This window comes from Plectropomus leopardus, chromosome 24 (assembly GCF_026936395.1).
Source record: "Plectropomus leopardus strain MGB_pleo_1.0 chromosome 24, ASM2693639v1, whole genome shotgun sequence".
Lineage (NCBI taxonomy): Eukaryota > Metazoa > Chordata > Actinopteri > Perciformes > Serranidae > Plectropomus > Plectropomus leopardus.
The window spans coordinates 9,331,691-9,353,687 of NC_142199.1; the positions used below are offsets into that span (position 1 = coordinate 9,331,691).

At 37.8% G+C, this 21,997-nt stretch overlaps 2 protein-coding genes across 2 annotated transcripts in view; one reads left to right on the forward strand and one right to left on the reverse strand.

Annotated features, from left to right (window-relative positions):
* Nucleotides 1-21,997, reverse strand: part of mtrf1 (mitochondrial translational release factor 1) — a 35,937-nt gene that overhangs the window by 4,762 nt on the left and 9,178 nt on the right. The window contains exons 4-8 of the mRNA XM_088074826.1: nucleotides 4,956-5,061; nucleotides 3,019-3,087; nucleotides 2,890-2,933; nucleotides 1,794-1,955; nucleotides 1,484-1,585 (exon numbers count right to left, since the gene is read on the reverse strand). The gene's annotated coding sequence lies outside the window, so the exon portion shown is untranslated. The remainder of the gene's footprint in view (nucleotides 1-1,483; nucleotides 1,586-1,793; nucleotides 1,956-2,889; nucleotides 2,934-3,018; nucleotides 3,088-4,955; nucleotides 5,062-21,997) is intronic.
* ccdc122 (coiled-coil domain containing 122) lies at nucleotides 248-12,795 on the forward strand. Its single transcript, XM_042513457.2, has 6 exons — nucleotides 248-275; nucleotides 1,506-1,621; nucleotides 2,791-3,189; nucleotides 3,280-3,396; nucleotides 3,902-3,975; nucleotides 4,931-12,795. The coding sequence occupies exons 1-6, from the start codon at nucleotides 248-250 to the stop codon at nucleotides 5,037-5,039; spliced, it is 843 nt and encodes a 280-aa protein (XP_042369391.2). The 3' UTR covers nucleotides 5,040-12,795.

Consider the following 21,997-nt stretch of genomic DNA (forward strand, 5'->3'; position numbering starts at 1 on the left):
CCGTGAACTCTGGGAATTGTAGTTAAACTGGAATCGACCGTTAGACCCACTTGGACAATAATAAAACAAATATATTTCTATATATCGATCTAATAACTGGCCAACAAAAATAAAATAAGCGTGAATTTTTATTTTTTCAACAAATTGTATTTCATAGGCTCATTTGCGATTAGCTTTTTTAGTTAGCGCAGCGTTAAACGTTAAAATGTTGGCTAGTCGATGTTGGAAACAGACGTTAACCGTCAAAATGGCAAACTCTACAGCAAGTAAAGATGGTTAGATATTAATTACTTTAGTCAAACATGTTTATTCACAAAAATTACTAAATCAAATTATAAGTGTGTTAAACTTTGCCAATGAACAGCGACTTAATGATGAATAATTAACGCTAATGCTAAAAAAAAAACCAAATGCTAATATTAATTAGCATAATTTCGTTGGCCAGTCATTAGCTAAAGTTAGCATAATTTTAGCTCATTTTAGGACGATCTGAAGCATAGACTGTTCAAAATTATATTATATTATATTATATTATATTATATTATATTGTATTATATTGTATTATATTATTATTATATATATATTGTACTGTATTACATTATATTATATTATATTATACAGTGGTGGAAGTTTTACTCATTAATATAATTCAGTAATATAAATTATCCTGAAATAGGCCATTCTGAATAATAAGCAGTTTTACTTTGTTCCTTAATTTGATGGTAATACTTATGTACTTCTGAGTAAATTGCACAACTTTTACTTGTAACAGAATATTTCTACACTGTGGAACTGCTGCTTTTACTTAAGCATAATACTTTATCCCCCACTGCTATTATATTATTCAGTCTATATTTTGAAGCCCTGAAATAGCAGGACTGACAGACTTTTTGACCTTTGGAAACATAACAAACTGCTTCAAATTCTATTGAAAAAATAGGGGGAAAAGGCCATAACCAACTTGACAAGAAAAATTGCAAGAAATTAGTAAAAGTTGACCAAAAAAAAATACTTAAATTCACATCTATTATATAAGGAAATTATCCCAAAAAAGAAAAATATTTCTAATAATTTTTATATGTTTTAATATTCAAAATTATGTTTATATGTATATATATGCAGCTATATGTATATATAATTATTATTGTTTGACACTGTTTTATTTTTGTAACATTTTTGGATTTTTTTTCTGTTTTTGGTCTTGTTAAGTTGCTTGTGGCATTCTCCCCATGTTGAAAGAATTCAAACCAATGACTTAACTTTTATGTGCTGGTTTAAGTGCAGCTATAACCCCATTAACATTGGCTACATGTTTAAAGCCCGAACATTTAGTAATGTGTTCAGGGGTGTCCAAGATTAAAATATGAAATACTGCGAGCAACACTAAGGCTGACTTCTTAGCTGCCAACTTCAGTTTTAAAAGTGGAAACGTGTCTGCTGACTACATTAACAGACAGCAGGTTAAACAGAAACTTTAACGCACCTTCATTGATTGTCCTTCTCAGGAGCTCAGGAGGAGAGTGGGTTTTCGTTAACCAAGGCGGTAGAGGACGTCAGCCAGCACGGCTTTGCCCAAACGGAGGCCCTGAGAGAGAAACAGAAGATACTCATCTCCCTGCAGGTTCATATTTACACCTGACATAACTGAATTAACCCTTTATAGCGCACTCACTGAAATACTTGGAAATTCAAAAATGTCAACCCAAGAGCTTTATTGGAGAATACTCTAAAACTTTACTTTTGTGACTTTTTAAAAAAAATTTTATGTTGAAAATCAAGGTCAATGAAGTTACCATATATGGTTCCTTGCCAGACGAGGGTAAAACGTCACTATCTGTGACGTAGCTTTATCTTCGCTGATTGGCTGGGAGAAATCCGTGTGATTCCTCACTCCAGCACAATGAATGAGAACAATGGTTATTGTTTTAGTCAGGGTTCCCACTGTCATAGAAAACCTGGAAAAATCATAGAAATTAATTTCTCATCTGCCATGCCTGGAAAATCTATGGAATAAGTAAAAAAAATTGAAAGTTTTAAAAAAGTCATAAAATGTTGTTGTGTGTAAAGAAATTGGATATCCTTCTATATACTGTAAACAAAGGGCAGTTTATTTTAGCTGTTGATGTAATGTTGCTTTAAAATGCATCAGTGTGTGACGTTTTTTTACATTTCTTCATTTTCTGCCACGGTAACATCTCTCCCTCCATGCATGCCAACGAGCTGAAATTATGTTTGAATACAGTTTGAATCTGATATGTCTGAAAAACGCCAAACAAACAGGGAAAAAATATTATGGCTTCTTTGAAAGTAATGGAAAAGTTTTGTCCATGAAAATGCTTTGGTTACTTTTTCTGCTGCTGTGTTGTCTTTTTTTCTTTTTTTTATTTTTCTGTAAAATTTTAAATTTAGGTTGAGATGTTTTTTTGGTTTTTCTTCATTTTTATTTTATTTATTTATTTTCTGTTTTCAAATTTGGGTTTTACAGGCCTCTGGCTTCTTCTTTACATTTAAATTTATTTTATTTTATTTATTTATTTTTTAATGAAACTGGATTTTATGTTGTTTTTAACTGTATAGAAAATAAACTAAACAAGACTAAAATATTAATAGCTCAGTTATTTTATTACTTCTACAATAAACGAAAGGTATTTAGTTTTTAACAAACTGACGTGATGACTACCTTCTCTAAAAGACTTGTGCGAGTGTCATCTGCCTTTGCATCATTAACATGCATCTTTGGATGGCAGACGACACTAACTTAGACATTTTGTGTTATGCGTCCTTTCCCAGGCAACTCTGTCAGATATTGAGAAGAAAAATGAGCTGGCAGAGCGAGAGCTGAGATCTAACGTTCGGGATCTGCTCATGCTGGAGGGCGAGGTGGAGCACCTGGAGCAGCAGACAGAAGTCCTGCTTGATCGCTGTGCATCCACCTGCAAGGAAAACACAGAACTCCAGATTGGTATAAACGAGGAGGAGGAGAGCGCTCGCGTGGCGTTGGAAAGGTTCAACACTTACCGAAAAAAAATGGAGGGTCATAGGGCAGCCGTTTTGCATGCGGCCAGCCAGATGGAGGCTCACAAAGACCTGGAGGAGAAGAGAAAACTGGTCAGGATGCTGAGACAGAAGAAAGAGGAGCTGAAGGAAGATTTGGAGAATCCAAATGGGAATATGGTGCAGATGGCAAAGGTTAATACTAGATCACACTGAATTCGATTTATATTTTGAACTCTAAATATCACGTTGCATGTTAGTCTGACATCCTTTTGTTTTCTGCAGAGTGAGATCGAGGCTCTGAAGGGGGAGATCTCTGTGATGAGGGAGACTGTGGTTCACAGGAGAGAGCGACTGCAAGAGGAGTTTGGGACTCACACCCAGATTAAAAAAGAAATAGAGGTGTTGCAATGAGACTGACTACTGTTACAACTAAAGATTATTTTACAATCACTGATGAATTTGAAGATTAATTTCCTTGACTACTAAAAAATATATATCTCAATGGTAATAAATATTTTACAAATTGCAATAAATTGGTAGATTTAGATTTTTTTTTTTCCAAAAAGCTAGGAAAAACATCAAGGGGAAAAAAAAGCGAAAAAGAGAAAAACTATAATTATCATAAAGACATATTTTAAATTCTGTCACAAAATTGTTATAATTTTTACAGACTCTTTCCATGGTTTTTAAAAAACGTTTGGTTTGTTTTCTTCCTCTTCGGGCAGCGTTTTTCTCACAGCAGAACGTTTTGTGTACAAATATGGACTCAATGGGTAAATGCAAGTTTTCAGAGGGCTCGTTATTTGTGCTCTGATGTCAGGTAATGTCTCAAAAATATCAAATCTTAAAGTTTAAAATGGAAAAAGTGTCGGAAACTTGTGTTTGTGTGTTTCCTATCCCTCAGATCCAGAACAAGCGCTATAAAGCCATCGTTAAACGCCTCCACTGCCAACTGAGCAAAGTCCAGGCTGCCCACAGGTACAATACACGCCAACACCACCATGACAGTCCCAACTCTATCCATACAGCAAGTGCCGATGTACTCTCGTTTAGGGACTGGCATTTCATTAATATTTTCAACAAGTCTAAATGTAGGAAAACAATCCAGAAGTAAAGTATAAAAAGTCAGCAAAATTACATTTAGAAAAACATACCACAGCTCCGAAAACCAAAAACATATGAACAGTGATTAAGACTGCCCAAATGCCTTTTCATTTGTTTTAAAATGAAACTGAACTTTTATTTCAGTTTTAGAACTGAAATAAAAGTAGAAATAATGTAGTGTAATACTCCATTGAGAGTGTAAATCTCACTTAAATAAAAGTACAAATACTATACTCCAGTATGAGTACACATTTTACTAATGTAGAGGTAAAAAAGCTACAGTTTAATACTCCATTATGAGTAGAAACTACAGAAGTAAAACTAGAAATACTGCAGTGTAATGCTTCATTACGTGCACATCTCACTTAAGTAGAGGTAGAAATACTCAAGTGTAAGACTTCATTACAAGCATGTCTTACTGAAGTAAAAGTAGAAATACTGCAGTGTAATATTGCATCACAAGTACATGTCTCACTGAAGTAAAAGTAGAAATACTGTAGTGTAATACTTTCTTTCAAGTACAGATCTCATGGAAGTAAAAGTAGAAATACTGCAGTTTTTTTTTACCACATTATGTGTACAGATCTCACTGAAGTAACAGAAATAAACACCTCAGTGTCATACTCCATTACAAGTACAAATCCTACTGAAGTAGAAGTACAAATACTACAGTGTAATACTGCATTATAAGTACAAATCTTTCCAAAGTAAAAATAAAAAACACTACAGTGTAATTCTCCATCAGTTATAAATCTAATTGAAGTAAAAGCAGAAATACTGCAGTGTGATACTGAATTAGAAATAGTAATGGACAAACTGTTCTACGCAGGCAGATGTCTGAGGAGGTGTCTCACCTGGAGAGACGGCTGGCTGAGCTCAGAGGACAGCTGGAGGACTCAGGTCTCAGGTCTCAGGACTCATCGGCCAGTCGTCAATAAACTGACGTCTATGTCACCGTCACTGTCGATGAAAGTGTCTTAAACAGGATTTTTTCGTTATCATAATGAATGTAAGCCTGTAGTTATTGTCTGTTTAACCCTTTGAAACCTGAGCAAATTGTCTTGATATCGTTCAAAAACATGGAAAGACAGGACGGTGCAACTTAACAAGAAATGACACAAAAATTAGCAACAAAAAAAGAGTAAAAAGTCACAAGAAAATTACCTGAAATTAACAAAAGAAAAAGGAGGAACAATAAAAGAATGAAAACAGGAAATTACCTTAAAAGGTGCTTAAATAAAATAAAAATATGCAATATATTCTTTCTTGTAATTTTTAATAGATGATTGTAATAAAATAAATAAAAACAAATTGTAATTTGTAATTTGTAATTTGTCTTTTTAAAGCTAAGGTAATTTTTTGTCACCTTGTACAATTTTCTTTGCAATTTGTGGAAAATTTCTTGCCAAGCTGCTACTTGTCTTTTTTCTCAATGTTGGTTACAAAAAAATTAAACCAATTTTCTCACGTTTTAAAAGCTGAAATGCTTGTAAAAGGCAGGAAATGTGATGTAAATCCAGGTTTCAAAGGTTGAAGAAAAACGTGGTGTTGTTACTGCAGTTGAACAGCCGGGGGCAGCAGAGTCAACTAAATGTCTCTCATTTCATCACAAATCCTCAACCACTCTGTTGTACAGCAGTTTGATATTAACATAACCGTTATTGCTTATTGTGTTCCTTCAAATGCACAAGTTTTGTCAGCGAGGTGACAGCAGAAATAATTAAAATGTGTCTGTTATCACATTTTTTGGTTTACTTAAATAAGAGGACAGAGTGCACTCTCCTGCAGCTGTCCTGAGACTAAATCGGGGGCAACATCAGCAGTGCGTGGGATGGGATTTTAGCTCGGGCGGTGACAGTTAATCGGTTTGTCCAGTCAGTGTCCACAACAGATTCCCATGCAGAACAGAAACCAAGTGTCCACTCTAACTGTCGATGTGATGGTGTTGTTTTGGTACACGCTGTTCCAGCTTATGCTTCACTGGGCCGCTTGATGGTCTGTGAGGTGACAGTCCCAGTGCCGGCTAACAAGGGCGTGACTGTGCCACTTCAGCCATAACTCAAAACTAATTAAACAATGAAACTGCCTTTTCAGGCGATTGTGGTCACGTCCATGCAGAACTGAGAATGAGATTACATTGCGTGGGTATTTTTTTTTTTGGCTTTTGTGCAGTTTTTTATTATTATTAGTCAACCAATAACAAATTTTAAGAGACATGCATGCAATTACTTGACATATAACACTTTTACACCAGGGCCAACTGATTTCCTTTAAAAAATCAAGGGTAGAAGGCAATGACCTACTTAAAAAGAAATGACCCAGTAATTTGTTAATAAAAAAATGAAAAAAAAAAAAGTACAAGAAAGTTACCTTAAAAATTAGCAACAAGAGATACAAAAATAAAATAAAATAAAGACATTTTTAAAAAGGGATATGATTTAAGATAACTGTTTAAATAACATAATTTTGAATCTATATAATATTTTTTTTTCCAATTTCAAAATCTTTTAATTTCATGCAATTTCTTGCCAACATGCTCACTGCCTTTTCCCCCATGTCTTTGAAGGAAATCAAACTGCTCAGAGGTCAAAGGTTATGATACTCATGAAAGGCATCTGAATGTAGCGCAAGAAAATTGATGTTGATGCAGGTTTCAAAGATTTAAGAAATTATTCCATGAAATATTTGAGGTATTGAGCAACAGACTGTGTAGTAACCCATAGTGCCTACAGCTTTAACATACAATCAGGTCTGGTTAAATGTGTGGGAGGTGAAGGACAGCATGTGATGAATCATCCAAAATTTAGTGTTTGTCTTCATGACCCACTCAACCACTAATTTTAGTTTTGTGGGCCATTTCCTGCAAGGTGTGCTGGGGGAGTTTCTGCGGTCAGTCTGGCCGCCTGCTTTACCGCATTACTGCTCTGTTTGGCTGACCTTATTAGCGTGTTCTCAGCCTGACAGCCCTCTGCTGTGTCCTGTTGGCGCTGCTCAGCCCCCGGCCCCCTCCACTCAAACTGCCGAAACGCTCACAGTGTTACACACATGCAGTCACGAGCTCATCTGCAGCAAACTGCCTCAAACATGCTCTTAGAAAGGACAGTTGAGTAGGGATGTAAGAAAATATTGGTACAGTTGAGTAATGCAGTATGTTTTGTTACACTGTTGATTTCTAAAAAACACTATCGATTTTTAATTATGACTTTAAAATTTGTGGCAGTGGTTCGTTTTGTGTTGCGTTTAAACCCAGGACTGTATGTATCTTTGGCTATTTGACTCTTCTGCTAACAACATATCGCTCGTGTGTTAGAGGGACTGTGATAAATACTTGAAGAGATCCCATTGTTCTCATTGCAGAAAATGTGGCTTTTTTTTTAAATTCAGATTTTATGAATATGGTGGTGCGTACTTTATATGATGACCGTTTTCCTGAATTAGATTTTAAAATGTTGCAATGTAATGCTGTGCTTGTCTACCCAATCGCCAAAAAAGTATGTTGGCATCGAATGTTTCTGCAAACCACGAAAGCATTACATTTAAAAATGATTACATATTGGATATTTTATGTATCAACAATTCTTTGCTTAACGTGTGACGAGGTTTAGGCACAAAAAACACTCTATTAAGGTTAATAAAATATCATCTTTTGGCTTAAAATAAATGGTAACACAATCCCCAGTGGAAATGCAGCGTCAAGGAACAAAACAACCATTTTTTGATGTACTATCCCTGCACACAGGCAGGTTGCTCCAAAACAGTAACTGGAGCCTAAAAAAGCAAAGGACAATAAAAGCAATAGAAACACATAGCCAGGCGGCTATAAAACGCCCAAAATTTGAGTATAAAAAGCAGATGAAAAATCTGACAGGTTGCTTCAAAGCATCCATAAAAGCAGATGAAAAAAACTAATACAACATTACAAAATACCAGTGATTGGTGCATAAAAAGCAGACAGAATGCTACAAAACGCAAGTGACTAGAGCCTAAAAATCTGATTAAAAGCACAGACAAGTCGCTTCAAAACACCCATGACTGAAAAAAATGATAGAAACACACCGACAGGCCTTTATAAAACACTACAATTTGAGCCTTAAAAGCAGATGTTGAAACACAGACAGGTTGCTACAAGGTATCCGAAATTAGGACCTAAAAAGCAGATAAAAAAAACAAGTTAGGTCACACCTACTGCTACAAAACACCAGCGATTGGAGCTTAAAAATCGAAGAAAAAAACAAAGACAAGTCGCTACAAAACATCCACGATTGCAGCTTAAATGTCTGATTAAAAACACAGACAGGTCGCCAAAAACAACCACAACTGGAACCGAAAAAAATGATAGCAATACACCAACAGCCTGTTACAAAACACCTACAACAAGAACCTTAAAAACAGATGAAAAACACAGTTTGCTATAAACCATCCATGTTTGGAGCCTAAAAAGCCAACTGAAAAACATCAACAGGTTACTACAAAACAACCACAATTGGAGCATGAAAGCCAATGGATACAATGACCTTTTAAATCACAACCTATTTGCTGTTTGCTGGTCTGGGAACAACAGTCTGCTGTAGTCTGCAGTTTGGTAGCAAATTGCCTCGGCGACACGACATCCTTCGTCCCCTCCGACTCCTGATGACCGAGTCAGCTCGTGTACATTGTCAATTTAAATGTTGATATGATTCGTAAAAAATGCAACGATTCCACTGTGCTTACAGTATCACAATATATTGAACCATAACGTCTGATTCAAAATAACTTACAAGTCGCCAGTTTCCTGCCAATACGCAGCCTTAATGTTGATTATATGGAAACATACCGCAGTGTCACTGGCAGAGGGAGTTTATGTTTCCCCCTCTGAGCCTTCACATTGTAAAGTACAAGCACAGCTCCACTCCTAACAATGTGACCTTTTAAAATACACAAGACATTTCTGTTTTTTACCTCAAGTCCCTTTCGTCAGTTTATTTTTGTCACACAAAAATAGCTTTATCCTCATAATGTGGACCAAAAGCTGTTAAAATGTTTCAGTCACAGTAATGAAAATTATTCACTGTCAAGTGCACAGTGTTGAACTTACAAAACAAGAGGTTTCCTCTCTGTTTCTTTGAGTTCCTTTCGTAGGAAACTCTTTAAATAAATGCCAGTCATATCATCCCAGTCCAAGCCAATTAAGCCCAGCTAATTAGGGAATGAATTCAATGCCAGCTCTCAACCACATGCTGGTTTTATTTATTTGGCTGTGACACATTTGTCTACTCCACTTTGGCATCGACCGTCACTTCAAAATACACTTGGCTGCTGAAATACAGAACATAGAGGGGGAGTTTAGGGACTTACACAAAATAAACCGAGTTTTTCTTTCCTGTAAAAGACATAAAACACTTGACTAAAATAAGGTTTACCACTCAAACATTTCACACTGTATATCACATTATCACTATTCACTGTAAAAATTGCAGTTTATCCATTTAAAACTGCCCTGCCTCCCCGCATCAACACCCCTCCACCTTGTATTCACCTTTTGATAAACGACGATGCCAAAGACACATGCTTGGCAAGCTTTCACATCGACTGAGAAGCTCTCTGCAGGCTGGCTGAGCGTGTTCATTTCTCTGTGCAATGTTGTCATCCTGAGTAGATGCAGTGCACCATTTATTGATTTTGCCTCTCAACAATATTGAGCTAATATAGAAAGCAGTGGAAGGTGAGAGGAGAATATGTATTAATTATAATCCCTCAGTGCAGTTAAGGAGTACTGTAACTATGTTCAGTGATCATTAGGTTAATAAGTGTACATTCAGCCATGAGATGATTCAGCTTGGCATTCCTGCATCCTTTTGCATTTTCCCTCTGAGAATGACTTCAGAACATCGCTATCAATTATCATCCACAAGAGGTAGGACATGAAATTCACAAAAAAAAACTGCTGCAGCGGTGAACAGCGGTCATAACAGAAGTCTTAAGTCATGCAGATGAGCAAAATCAAGTGCAACGCTGCACAATAAAACATGAAATCAACTCCTTCCCCTCACCAGATCTAACCAAAATCACATAAAGAGCCCCATCTTACACCCAGCGCAAAGTGACGCACAGCGCAGCACGACCATCATTTAGAGTTAGACCGATGAAGTTGACATTTTTATGGCCAGCACCCAACTCGTGCAAGTAGTAAATGCACAATGTAGCTGTTAAAGTGAGACGTGGTCACGTGAATTGTTGGCGTATTGCTTCGTTGAGGCAGCAGAGAACGATCGCACCACTGACCAACAAAAACCTGGTCAAAAGTCAGAATATACCAGATTTTTTTTTTGGCTAAAGGCCGCATTATTCACACAGTAAGATGCGTCTACATAGGCAGGGTCACTAAGTGGATTATTTGTTATTATTTGAGTGAAGTAATACATCCCTAATTAGAAAAAAACGTTCTCTAAAATGTGAACACAGCAGGGAGCATTAAGAGAGACGCTGTGCGCCAAACCAAAACCTCTTCTGATCAATTTAGGGAATAAATAAAACCCTTTTGCCTCCTGCAACTTACTTTGCGCACACATAACGTGCTGTTTAACCATTTTAAAAGAAGTTGTAGATGCCCTTTAAACCATGCATTTTAGATCATTTACATAAGGCCCAAAGTCTTTTCTCTTCTGGAAGACCTTTAAAATCGAACTGTATCTACAGCTAGCGGTACTGTACGAGAGTGTAACTGCACACACAGATCTTTGGCGTCTGGTTATGCTCAGCTTCACTCACATCAGGCTTCCTTAGTGAATATCTGACAGTAATTGCAAACATACAATAGTAAAAAGCATGCTTTCTCCTTTCATGCACTTGTATGAGCGATTACAAAATTCAGAAAGACTTGAACTCCTTTAAGTTCTTTGTACATTTGCTGTGAAGCTACAAATCACTACGATTGTTACAGAAGCAGAATGACAACCTGTAATTTTATATCCAGGTCTCTACTGGATTCTGTTTTGCATAGTCGCAGCTCTGCATACCTCCCATTTGCATTAGTGCATGATTAACTGTCTGCCTGGCACATTTATGGTTGTTCACACCTCCTGTGGCTTGCTGCCTGTGTACGCTGACCTGGAGTGTGTGTGAAATCGTTATGTGCACACCCTGAGTGTGTGTAATAAATTCCTGAACTCTTACAGGTTGAGGTGTATTTACTGCAGAGTTTTGGCGGCGTGGCCAACTTAGCGGTGGAGGTGTGAAAACATAGCTGATGCACTGTGGGAGTGTGTTGATTTTGCTGGCTGTGTGGGTGTGTGAATGCATGCATTTGGTCTTGTAATGTATGCTTTGATGTGCATCTGTATCTGTTAGCATCAGTGATTTTATCAAAAATGGGTCGTTAACTGACTTCTGTGACAGCCGTTTATATAACAAGTCAGTCTGAAGATAATCTTATGAAAATATGTTTTCTTTAAGTGTCACTCATCTGCATTTGTCGGATCACATTCCTCACAGATGTGTATCTCCTAATGTAGCCTGCTACTGCTTAACATTTAACTCTCACCTTAGATGACTGCTCTCTTACAGCAGAGAACATAAGAGGACAGTTTTAAGATGCAGGTTATTTAAATGGTGTTATCTGGAAAATCTTAGTCTTAATCTTAATCGTTCTTTTATAGATAAAGTTTTGATTGGACAGTCAAAAGAGGGCCGTTCAATGTCTGATGGCTGTGTGATGAGGTTAATCCAGCCTTGCAAAGTGAAGCGATGTGGTTTATTAACTGTAAACCCCATCATTTTCTAACATTTTTTCTTGTAAATTTTGCTACATACTCCAATGCATCATAGCTCTTTTAGAAGCCTCAGAATCCAGCCTGGGAATTTGGGTGTTTTTAGGGAACCCTGATCAATAAATTCATGATGACAGATCTGTTACTGGGTGTCTTCTGTCTACATTTTATCCATATTTCGATGATAAAAGTACATTAGCGTTGGTGCTAAACTCCATATTGGTTTCCTTTGGAGAGGTCAGAGGTTTGTCGTTTTGTCGTCCAATCAGAAGACGATCTGACGCTTTATATCCGCTTACGTATGCCATACGTCATCTTTGCAATCTTCATGACATTTCTTGCTAAGTTGCTCATTGCATTTTCCCAAAGCAGTTTTTTCAGGTTTCAGAGGTTTAAATGCTTGTGAAAAGTGTCTTAATGCAGCACAAAATTGATGTCTGACGTGTTTTTCTTGTATATTTATGACTTTACCTCTTCCATTCCCCCTTTCCCTACCGTAGACCCATTTTTGACTCTTTTTGTGGGGGGCAGAGGATCTTTAGGGAGAGATTGCAGGTTAACAGATTGTTGCAAAATGTTTTTCGTCTTTTTTTGTCTTTGTCTGTTTTACTTTTCTTTCCTTTAACTCTGGTAATTTCTCGATTTTTTAAAAAATGATTTCTTCCAATTTTGGGGGCCATTTTTTGTTAAGCAGCTCGTCTTCCTCTTCCCATGTTTTCGGAAGAAATGAATTTGCTTGGGTTTCAAAGGGTAACATACAGTGGCTTTAACACACTGTCATAAAATCTAAAAACCTAAAATGATTACATTTGTTATCATAAAAGACAAACTAAAGCTTGAAACAATTATGTAAACAACAAATGAGTTGCTGATTAATTTACAGTTTACTGACTAATCATTTCAACCCTTTTCAAAGCAGACACCTCGCTGATGTCTTACATCAACAACCGACTCCCACCCGCAGCTGGTGAGTGGTGGGTGGCACCGCACCTCAACTGACTCTGTGTGTGTGTGTGTGTGTGTGTGTGTGTGTGTGTGTGTGTGTGTGTGTTGTGTACAATCAGCTGACGGGTTGCGTGCAAACACAGTGAGTAAAGTTTTCCTCGGTGACATCAGCAGTTGAGTCACACCCGATAAAAGGTGGGATGAGCTTCCCGGGAACAAGTAATACAATAGAAATTACGCCCCAACTATCCATCCTTTCACCGCTCCTTGCTGCAGCACTCAGGAGGGAAATTAGTGATTAGTTTGCTTTTGATCCAAGAATGATGGACTCGATCTCAGAGGCTGAACATCCCCAATGAAACCTAGATTTCAACCGCTAATTGTTTTCCTGCAGCTTCAAAAAGCTTAGTGCTTCATAGACCCCCTCAGGCAGCAGCTCAGTCAACCTGAGCATCGCTTTACCTCCAGAGATCGGAGGAGAGTTTATTTACCCTCTCCTGTTTGTACAGGTAATGACTGTCTCTGTAAAGTCATCCAGACAACTCATCCTGTCTCATAGCACTGACTAATCCTGACTCATGAAACAGGTCCCTTGTCTGTGTTTGTGCAGGGAGTTTGCGTGTGAATAACTCTTTGCAACTTGAACATACTGGCCTAATTTCTTGGGAAAACTTGAGTACAAACAGTGAGTAACTTAACAAGAAATGGCCTAAAAATCTGTATGAAATCTGGGATAATAAGGGGATCTTTAGAGAGAGATCATAGGTTAACAGTATGTGACGATATGGAGTGGTATACATCATCTAAAAGCTGAAACCTGAAGATCAATTTAAGATTAAGATTAATTTAACAAGAAATGGCCCAAAAATTTGCAAGAATTTAGTTTAAAGTTAAAGACAATTACCTGAAAATAATCAAAAAAGAAAAGTTTAAAAAAGAGAGACAAGAAAATAACCATAAGAGGTGCAAAAAAATAAAATAACAACAATAATGTTTTTTTTTTCTTTCTGTAACCTAAGTTTAAATATATACTTATAAAAATTCGAAATATAGTTAGTTGGGGGGTAAAATCTAATAATCTCCCCACAGCTTTTAATCACTAATTTTTCTTTTAATTACTAATTTTTCGCTCATTGCCTTTTCCCCATATAAGTCAAACTAATATTATCCGGTTCCATGGGTTTAAAATCGGGGGCGTTTATTTTCCAGAGAAACCAGGTGACGGCGTTCAGACCTATGAAAGGGTGTGGTTGGGCATCTGAGGAATGTTTTGATTTGCACAGGCACGAAATGGTCCGAGGTGTGAGCGTGACTTTGCGGCGGGAATGTGGGATGAGAAAGCATGAAAAGCGTGACACAGCTTAAGTCTCGCTTAACTCCAGGACACAGCCCGGGCTAAGAATAGATGTATCAAGTGAAACCTTAAACCCAAATACACGCTCCATTAACGGAGCCCCACCCTGCTATGTACCTGAGCAACGCAAGCACACCTTAATGTCCTACTTTCCGTCCCAGATAACAGGACTCTCTAAAGATTCATGTTAAGACACATTCAGCATGTCTCCGTCATCATGTAATACATGAGGGCGGCCTGTTTGCTTACGGACACATAACCACTTCCCTCCATATAATGACATTTATTTAGACTCAAATGAATCATGAGTCCATTTGGACACACATCAGTACATGTATACAGTGTTCTGTGTGTATGATTTATCTTATCCCTCTGCCAAACGTACGTCTGGAGGCGTGCAGCATCCGTGCTTCACACCCACCCACCCAGCAGTGAGTCATTTTTGTAACTGCTGTTCAGCATTTTGCCATTTTTAAACCCTTGAAACCTGGATTGTCATGAGTTTTCTTGTGTTACATTCAGAAGCCTTTCACAAGCTATTTAATTCTTGGGGGGCGAAAAGGCAAATAATATCCCACGAATTGCAAAAATTTAATAAAATTAGAAAATTACCTAAAAACAATAGGGATGAATATCAGAAAATGTATCTTCATAATTAAAATATTTCTATATTTATAAAGATGTAACATAAACATCTAATGAAATATATAAAATCAATACATACATATATATATATATATATATATAATTTTCAGCAATTTAGGTCATTTTATTATTTGCTTTTGTTTTTTTACTTTTTGAATGTTTTCAGGTTATTTTTTCTAACTGTTTTTTTTTTTTTAAACTATTTTTTTGCTAATTTTAGGCCATGTCTTGGTAAATTGCTCACTGTTTTCACCGTGTTTTTGAAAGAAACTTCAGGTTTGAAATGGTTCATCCTCCAGCACTAATCGTGGTTATGGAGGACGTATTCATGTCTTTACTTAAGTAAAAGGAGCAAAGGTGCAATTTTAAAATACTCTGCTACAAGTAAGAGTAGCTGGCGCAGTATATTTTCTAGAGATTTGATTTGCTATATAATAATGTAGAGCTGAAATGATTAGTAGATTATTGATTAGTCTGTTCATAAAAGATTATTGTGAAACCACTTTGTGAAGCAATTAATCTTTTTAAGTATTTTTTAAGCAAAATTCACAGTTTGTTGTGACTTTTCTATGACGGCCAACTACATATCTTTGAGTTTGGAAAGTTGGTCGGGCAACATAAGACATTTGAAAACGTCACCTTGAACTCTAAGACGTTATGATGGAATTCTTTTGTTGTTTATTATGTTTTTTGGACCAATCAGTAAATGCAGCCCTATGACAATGCTTTGTATTTCTTTATTGGTTTTTAATATCTTCGTTGGCAAAGTAACTAAACTCTCTAAACAGTTATCTGCACAGAAATACAGATACTGTATGCGACGGGACATGATTGGAACAAAAATGTTCAAGTTTCCGTCTGCAGTCTGAGAAGTATTCAGTCATGTTTGAACGGCAGGTGAACAGTCTGTGTGGAGAGGCAGAACGCAGTGGCCAAAGTGCAGTCTTGGAAACCATTAAAATTATCTGCATCCACGGATATTTGATCTGGCTGCCTACACCGCATCGGCCTAAAATTTTGTCCCCCAGAGTCTTTACAGTCATCAGATGATAACAGATGAGTCCTGAGGTTGCAAAGTAACTACCTGAACAATAAACGTAGTCCAGTGACATTGGACGATATGAAAAATCATGCCAAGATTATTCACCTAAGTAATTGTGCTTCATGATATTATCCCAATAATCATCACACACTGCATAAAACTATTAAAATGGCACTACTGCAATCACTTCAAAGTTTTTTAACTATTTTAAAAAACATCCAATGAAGTGTGCCAATGATCAAGATCAGTAGTGTTTTTTTAGGCTGGCACACATGCAGCCTTTTTTGTTTTGTTTTTTGTTTTACATTGTCTCTTATTGCTGGCTGACACAGAAACAGATGACATTAATCTGCACACAGACGCAATATAATAGTATACCATCCCCTGCTTATCATGCAGTAAAAAGTATAATACTTTACCTACAATGTGGTTAGGACCATTCGGCAGTTTATAAATGCTGTTTATGAAAACAAACCGCTTGTCCTCGCAAGGGTCACAGGGGGGCTGGAGCCAATCCCAGCTGTCATTGGGCTCGAGGCGGGTACCACCCTGGACAGGACGCCAGACTGTCGCAGGGTCGGCACATAAAGACTATGTCAGAGAGAATTGTACTTGAGCAAATCTAGTTACTTTCCACCACTTATAGTGTCCTGCAGTGGCTTTTTTATGTTGTTATGGCCTTAAATGAAGCAGAAGCACTCATCACTTGTGTCCAGACTCTGTGACTCAGCGTACATATGTGAGATGAGCAAGTTCGCACATTATAAAAACAATAACATCTTTGTCTCTTTGATTATTGAAAATATAAAAGAAAGCCCACAATGTACGTACAAAAACATACTCGACAGAATTAATATACAGCTAATCTTCCTGTTTGTAATCCAGTGGTGATCCAGATTAAAAAAAAACAGCTGATCCTATATGCCCTTTTCAAACTGCCCTAAATTTGAGGCCCTGAACTGACATCAGCCTGGTGTCTGTGTAAACGTCAGACAGCCGTTTTTTAGCAGCACACCTTTGGCAAACTGGTAATAAACAGCGGGGTAAATAAACACTGCAATCTGGGACACTCGGTGCTTTACATGCCAGATGCAGGCAGGACAATAACAAGCGGCCTCCTTTGAAAGTGCAGCACAAACGATGAGGACGCTGTTCCTCCGCAGCTAGAAAGTAGGGCAGTTAGTGGGAGCAGCAGGGAGTCCCGGGTCATGCATTACGTCATAAGAACAAGTGTGCGTGCGAGCAGGAGGAGGGGGGCTTGTTTCCTCCCTGTATCCTAATTGCAGAACGAACCGCGAGGCAGTAAATTATGAATGAAACCGAGAAGGAAGTAATGGTGGGAAGGAAGCAAAACTCAAGTGTCTCTTCCCCCCCAGTACATTTTTCTCCCTCTCTCACACACACAGATGGAAAGCTCGGCACTGTCTCGTACATACTGTTCCATATTTATTCCCGCGCACACAGAAACCACAGCTGCAGTTTTATCACTCCGCAGTGAATTTTTTCACAAGGAATAAACATTGCCAATGCAAAGCAGGAACAACGTCCTCCCCTTTACCCGCCCTGTTCTGTTCCTAAAATGTTCCTGTAGGACTGAGAATAAAAATCTGAGGACAGTTTTCTACAAAACGGAAGTTTTTTATTCTTCAGTATCTAAATTAGAATTTAGCATAAATGCAGCTTCACAGAGAAGCTGGAATGGCTGCAGACTTATGTTCAAACTACCAGTGACAAAGCAACAGCTACACATTGCCAAATATGTCAACTCCAAAAACAAGAAAAAAAGCGATGAAGTGGGGAAAATATTACTTGAAATTAGCAAAATTATCTGCCAACAGAACAGGAAAATTTCTCTTTTTCTTTTGTTTGGTAATAGGTAAAAATATCACAAACCACAAAAAGCACATCACATACAAAACACAACAAAAAGCTACACACAGTGCATCGTAAGATATTCAGTGACATCGGCATTCATGCATATTGTAAACAAGCCAACTCGAAAACAGCAGGTATTAAATGTGTAAAATTTTCTGTGGACTCTAGTCATCAAACAAAAGCCAGAGACTGTATTGTATTAAATTGCTCCACGTCTAAGCAGGTGGTCACTCCTTCTCTGTGCAGCCGCCTGCATGTCCTCAGCTCACTGAATCAAAGAGTTGCGTTAAAGTCAAGAGCACTCACTACGCAGCAAACTCTCGGGACCAACACCTCCCTAAAAATACTAAAAAAACAACAACTGTTTGACATGAGGAAATTGTAGTCGAATGAGGATCTGACTGATGACTCGTATCTCAGACTTCCCAGGGTCTAATCTATGCTTCTGATGAATCGTTGAACCCAATTTTAACATCACATTGCATCCCAATGTGCACCGCAATACACAAACAGCAAGCACTGAGTCAGTTCACAAAGCTAAATACCACAGCCAGAAGCAGAAACGTGATTAGCTGACACTTCAGTGTGTCATTAAAGTGCCGAAAACAGTTGGAGTCAGCTCAACTCTGATATGTAAATCACGTGTCAGCATCAGTCTGCAGCTTCATGTCAGCAGCTTCAATTTAAAATTACTTGACGCCTGACGCCTGATGCCGGTAACACGCAGTGCTGTAAATTAAAGAGAAGCAAAATAAACAATAGGCCGACACGTTTAACTGGTCAAAAATATTCTCTTGTCTTGTCTTCTCCTATTGAAAGCATTACAGTAAAGAATCATCTAAAAATAATCTTAAAAAAAAAAAAAAAGCCCAGCATGTTGCTGTGCAACTCACAGCAGCCTGTTCTCATTTCCAACTCATCAAATATAATGTTGTTTTATACGTAATTTAAATCTTGTCTTTTTAGTCTGGCTTTTATGTGGCGTCTTACCATCACAGTTTTAAGGTTTATTCTTATTCTACTTTCTAAGATCCGTTTTTTAATGACCCATTTTTGCTTATTTCCTGTTGTTCTTGTTTTTGTTTCTTCAATCAAACTGTAAAGCACTCTGAATTGCATTTCATTTGCTTGAAAAGGTGCTATACAAATAAAATGTGTTTTATTGGTTGATTATGAGATTATGAGCCACGCCTCTCTATCGAGAACAATAGAAATGAGCGCTCAGTAAACACAGCATGTGTACGGCAATTTTAGCTGTTTGTTTTTGCAGATGAAATTTGCATTAGCATTATCACAGCTAACTGTAAACGCACCCTGATAACCAAAATAGCAGCTTTGCGTTAGCTCTGTAACTTATACTTTGTAACTTATACTTTGGCTCCATATTCTTCATGGATGCAATAAAAAAGTGGCGTTTTCTCTGTCAATATTTCGCTGTTGTAGAGGCTCTCACTCCTCCTATTTCAAACATCACAAATGTAGGTTAAATATAGGACATTTACTGCAGCGATCTCGCCACAGGCTGCAGGGATAATGACATAGAAGCGGCCGCTCTTTACAGCTGTACTCCTAAAGCACTTTAGAAAGAGCTCCAGACTGAGATAAACACCTCATGCAAACAAACCCAGCAGCTTTTTTCAACTCCTGCCTGTGAAGAGGCTGCTTGTTTACTGCTCGGCACTGTACACCAGGTGTGTGTGGGTGTTTAGACACCAATATTTGCCTTTTTCCTGCTGGTGTTTTTTTAAAGAGAGCGTCAGTGGTCTGAGAGGCTGCAGGCCCCCAGAAATATTTGCATGAAGAGTCCAAAGTTTAGTAAAAACGCCATTGCAGAACACATTTAAGCTCTCAATTTTGTCATCATTTCGTCATGCTGAGGTGTTACCGTACCAGCGCGTCAGTTACTTGGCACCTGCAGAGAGCCCTCAGGAAATAATCCTTCAAAACATGTCGCATTACAAGCTCCACTGTCACATCTTTCTCTTTTTGTTCGGGGCGTCTTTGTGAGCCGCGACAGCAGCTTATGTCACGTTTTCTTTGACACTTTGTAATTGTGAAAATGACAAATCACATGCAGCTACAAAGCAGATAATGCCAAGAACATAAAACCTGAAAAGGCAGTGTTTCTTTTTTTTATTCTTTTTATGTGAGCACTTGAGATCCACAGTATTTTACACATTGTGCCCACGCTCGGGTGTATCGTGACTGCTGCTGAAACACTGACCCCTCCTCTGCTTTTGTTTGCTCTGAGTTTCCACTGTGTGTGTTTCTTTGTGCACATTTATCAGTCCTGTGAGGTGCACTGAGCTGCAATTCCCACATTTCTTAAGTTACAGATACAGATGAAGGAGAGAAATTAGATCCTGTTTGAGAACATTTTGACATGACGGTGGGAGATATATTACTTTGGATTAGTGTGTGTTAAGAGGTATAAATCGATGGTGACAATAAAGCACACCAGTGACAGCATAAAGACAAAATCTTTGAGCAACGATGTATGTGAGCACAGACATAAAAGCATCTAATGGTGTCTAAATCTAAATCTTCGCATTGTTTTTAAAAATGATTCCATGTAGAAAAATAAAACCAATAAGCTTTTGAGTTTTAGGAGCTGCTGCAGGTTAAGATGTAAAAATTTGCTATCATTGCAGTTTAATCATTTCGAATGCGCCTCACATCTCGTGTTTTGTGCAGTTTACTCTTGTCCCAATTTGCATCTCAAAACTAATATCTCAATCATAGTAACATTCAAATTCTGGACCTCAACATACACATTTCCTTTATAAAAAAGATCCATTTAAACTTAGTAAAATGTTCACTGAGCATTATTTCTGTTTTCTATTTCTTTTCATTTGTACTTTCCAGGAAACTTCGTGTAAATTATTCAGACATTACACCTGTAGCCGAGTCTATGTGTTGCTCTACAAATGCCAAAAATGATCAGTATACTATGCAAAGTTGTTGGTAAGTGTTTGCAAATCGTAGGCTGTAAATTATAGACGTATACCGTGACATCACCAACTGCTTCGTGGACTCCCATTTTGAAGCCTCGAGTCTGGCATTTCGGCTATCTCCATCTTGGTTTTTTTGGAGCATTTTTGGAGTATTTGGGTCAAAGGCTTTCGCTGTAAAGTAGCGGCGGGTAAATCTGCCTGAGGACACTATCGGCAGACAGCCCGTCACTCAAATATGCCCCTAAATATGTGAACTTCAAGCCTTGATAAAATGTCAATGGGTGAGTTATATATAAAAAAAACTTAGTTACAGAAACCAAAACTGTTTTTTGTACGAGGCTGTAAACTTGTTTACTTCAGCTGTAAAGTTGAGCATTTTAACATTGGGGTCTATAAGGACTGACTCGCTCTTGAGAGTCAGCTGCAACTGGCCAGCTGATGAACTGCAATTTTTGGCGCATCAGCAGTGGATTCAGATTCATTTTTCAGTCTTTCTGTAAGGATGCAGGCCAGCGAAAATAAAATTCAAAGCCAACTCAAGGTGTTTCACATCGCTATATTTGTGTCTCCTTCGCACTGTGTCTTTTGGATGCTTATGGTCTGGCACCTGGTCGCTACTACTGACCTCAAGCCCCAAAAGCGCCAAACACAGAAAATAAGAAAATACAGACAGAGATGAGCTGCCAGACAAAAGTGGCGGTTCACTGTGCCGAGATGCCACAAAAACATGCGACTATATGGGTACACTACACGCCTGTAGCGTCAAGTGACATTTTACACAACTGAATCCTTCCATTCACTTAACATGTATCAAATAAAGTAGAAAAAATGCATCAATTGAAGTACTCTGGTGGTATCAGTACCACTTTAAGGGTACTGGTATTTTTATTTTTTAAACAATACCCAGCTCTACTTCTGTCTGACTGTATACATTTCTTTTTAGGATAATCCTTCAGAGTCAAGCTTTAAGGAATTCAAATCTTTTTCCCACGTATTTTGCTTTGAAAGAGACGCAAACTGGCAGTTTAACAAATATTTAACGCCTTATCTGAACTCTAATGAAGGAGAACGGGAGCAACGATACGTCCGGAGGGCAAAACATAATGTTCCCTTACATAATGAGAAACGGCGGCGTTCTCCTTCCCAAACTGCAGACAGACATTTTAGCATAAAGAGCGGATAGATTCATATGTATTTGATTACGTAACACCCCAAATTCCATATATTCATATCTTTTTTGACTGCAGGCTTTGTGTCCCACGCCTGACACGCATATTGAATGCCGCTCTGCACCTGTCACGATGAGGACACAGTGTACTGTTGGGCCACATTA

Coding starts and splice junctions, on each gene's coding strand:
- ccdc122 (XM_042513457.2), top strand. CDS start 248: ATGGCAAACTCTACAGCAAGTAAAGATG. Junction 1,622..2,790: donor AGATACTCATCTCCCTGCAG/GTTCATATTTAC, acceptor GTCCTTTCCCAG/GCAACTCTGTCAGATATTGA. Junction 3,190..3,279: donor ATATGGTGCAGATGGCAAAG/GTTAATACTAGA, acceptor TGTTTTCTGCAG/AGTGAGATCGAGGCTCTGAA.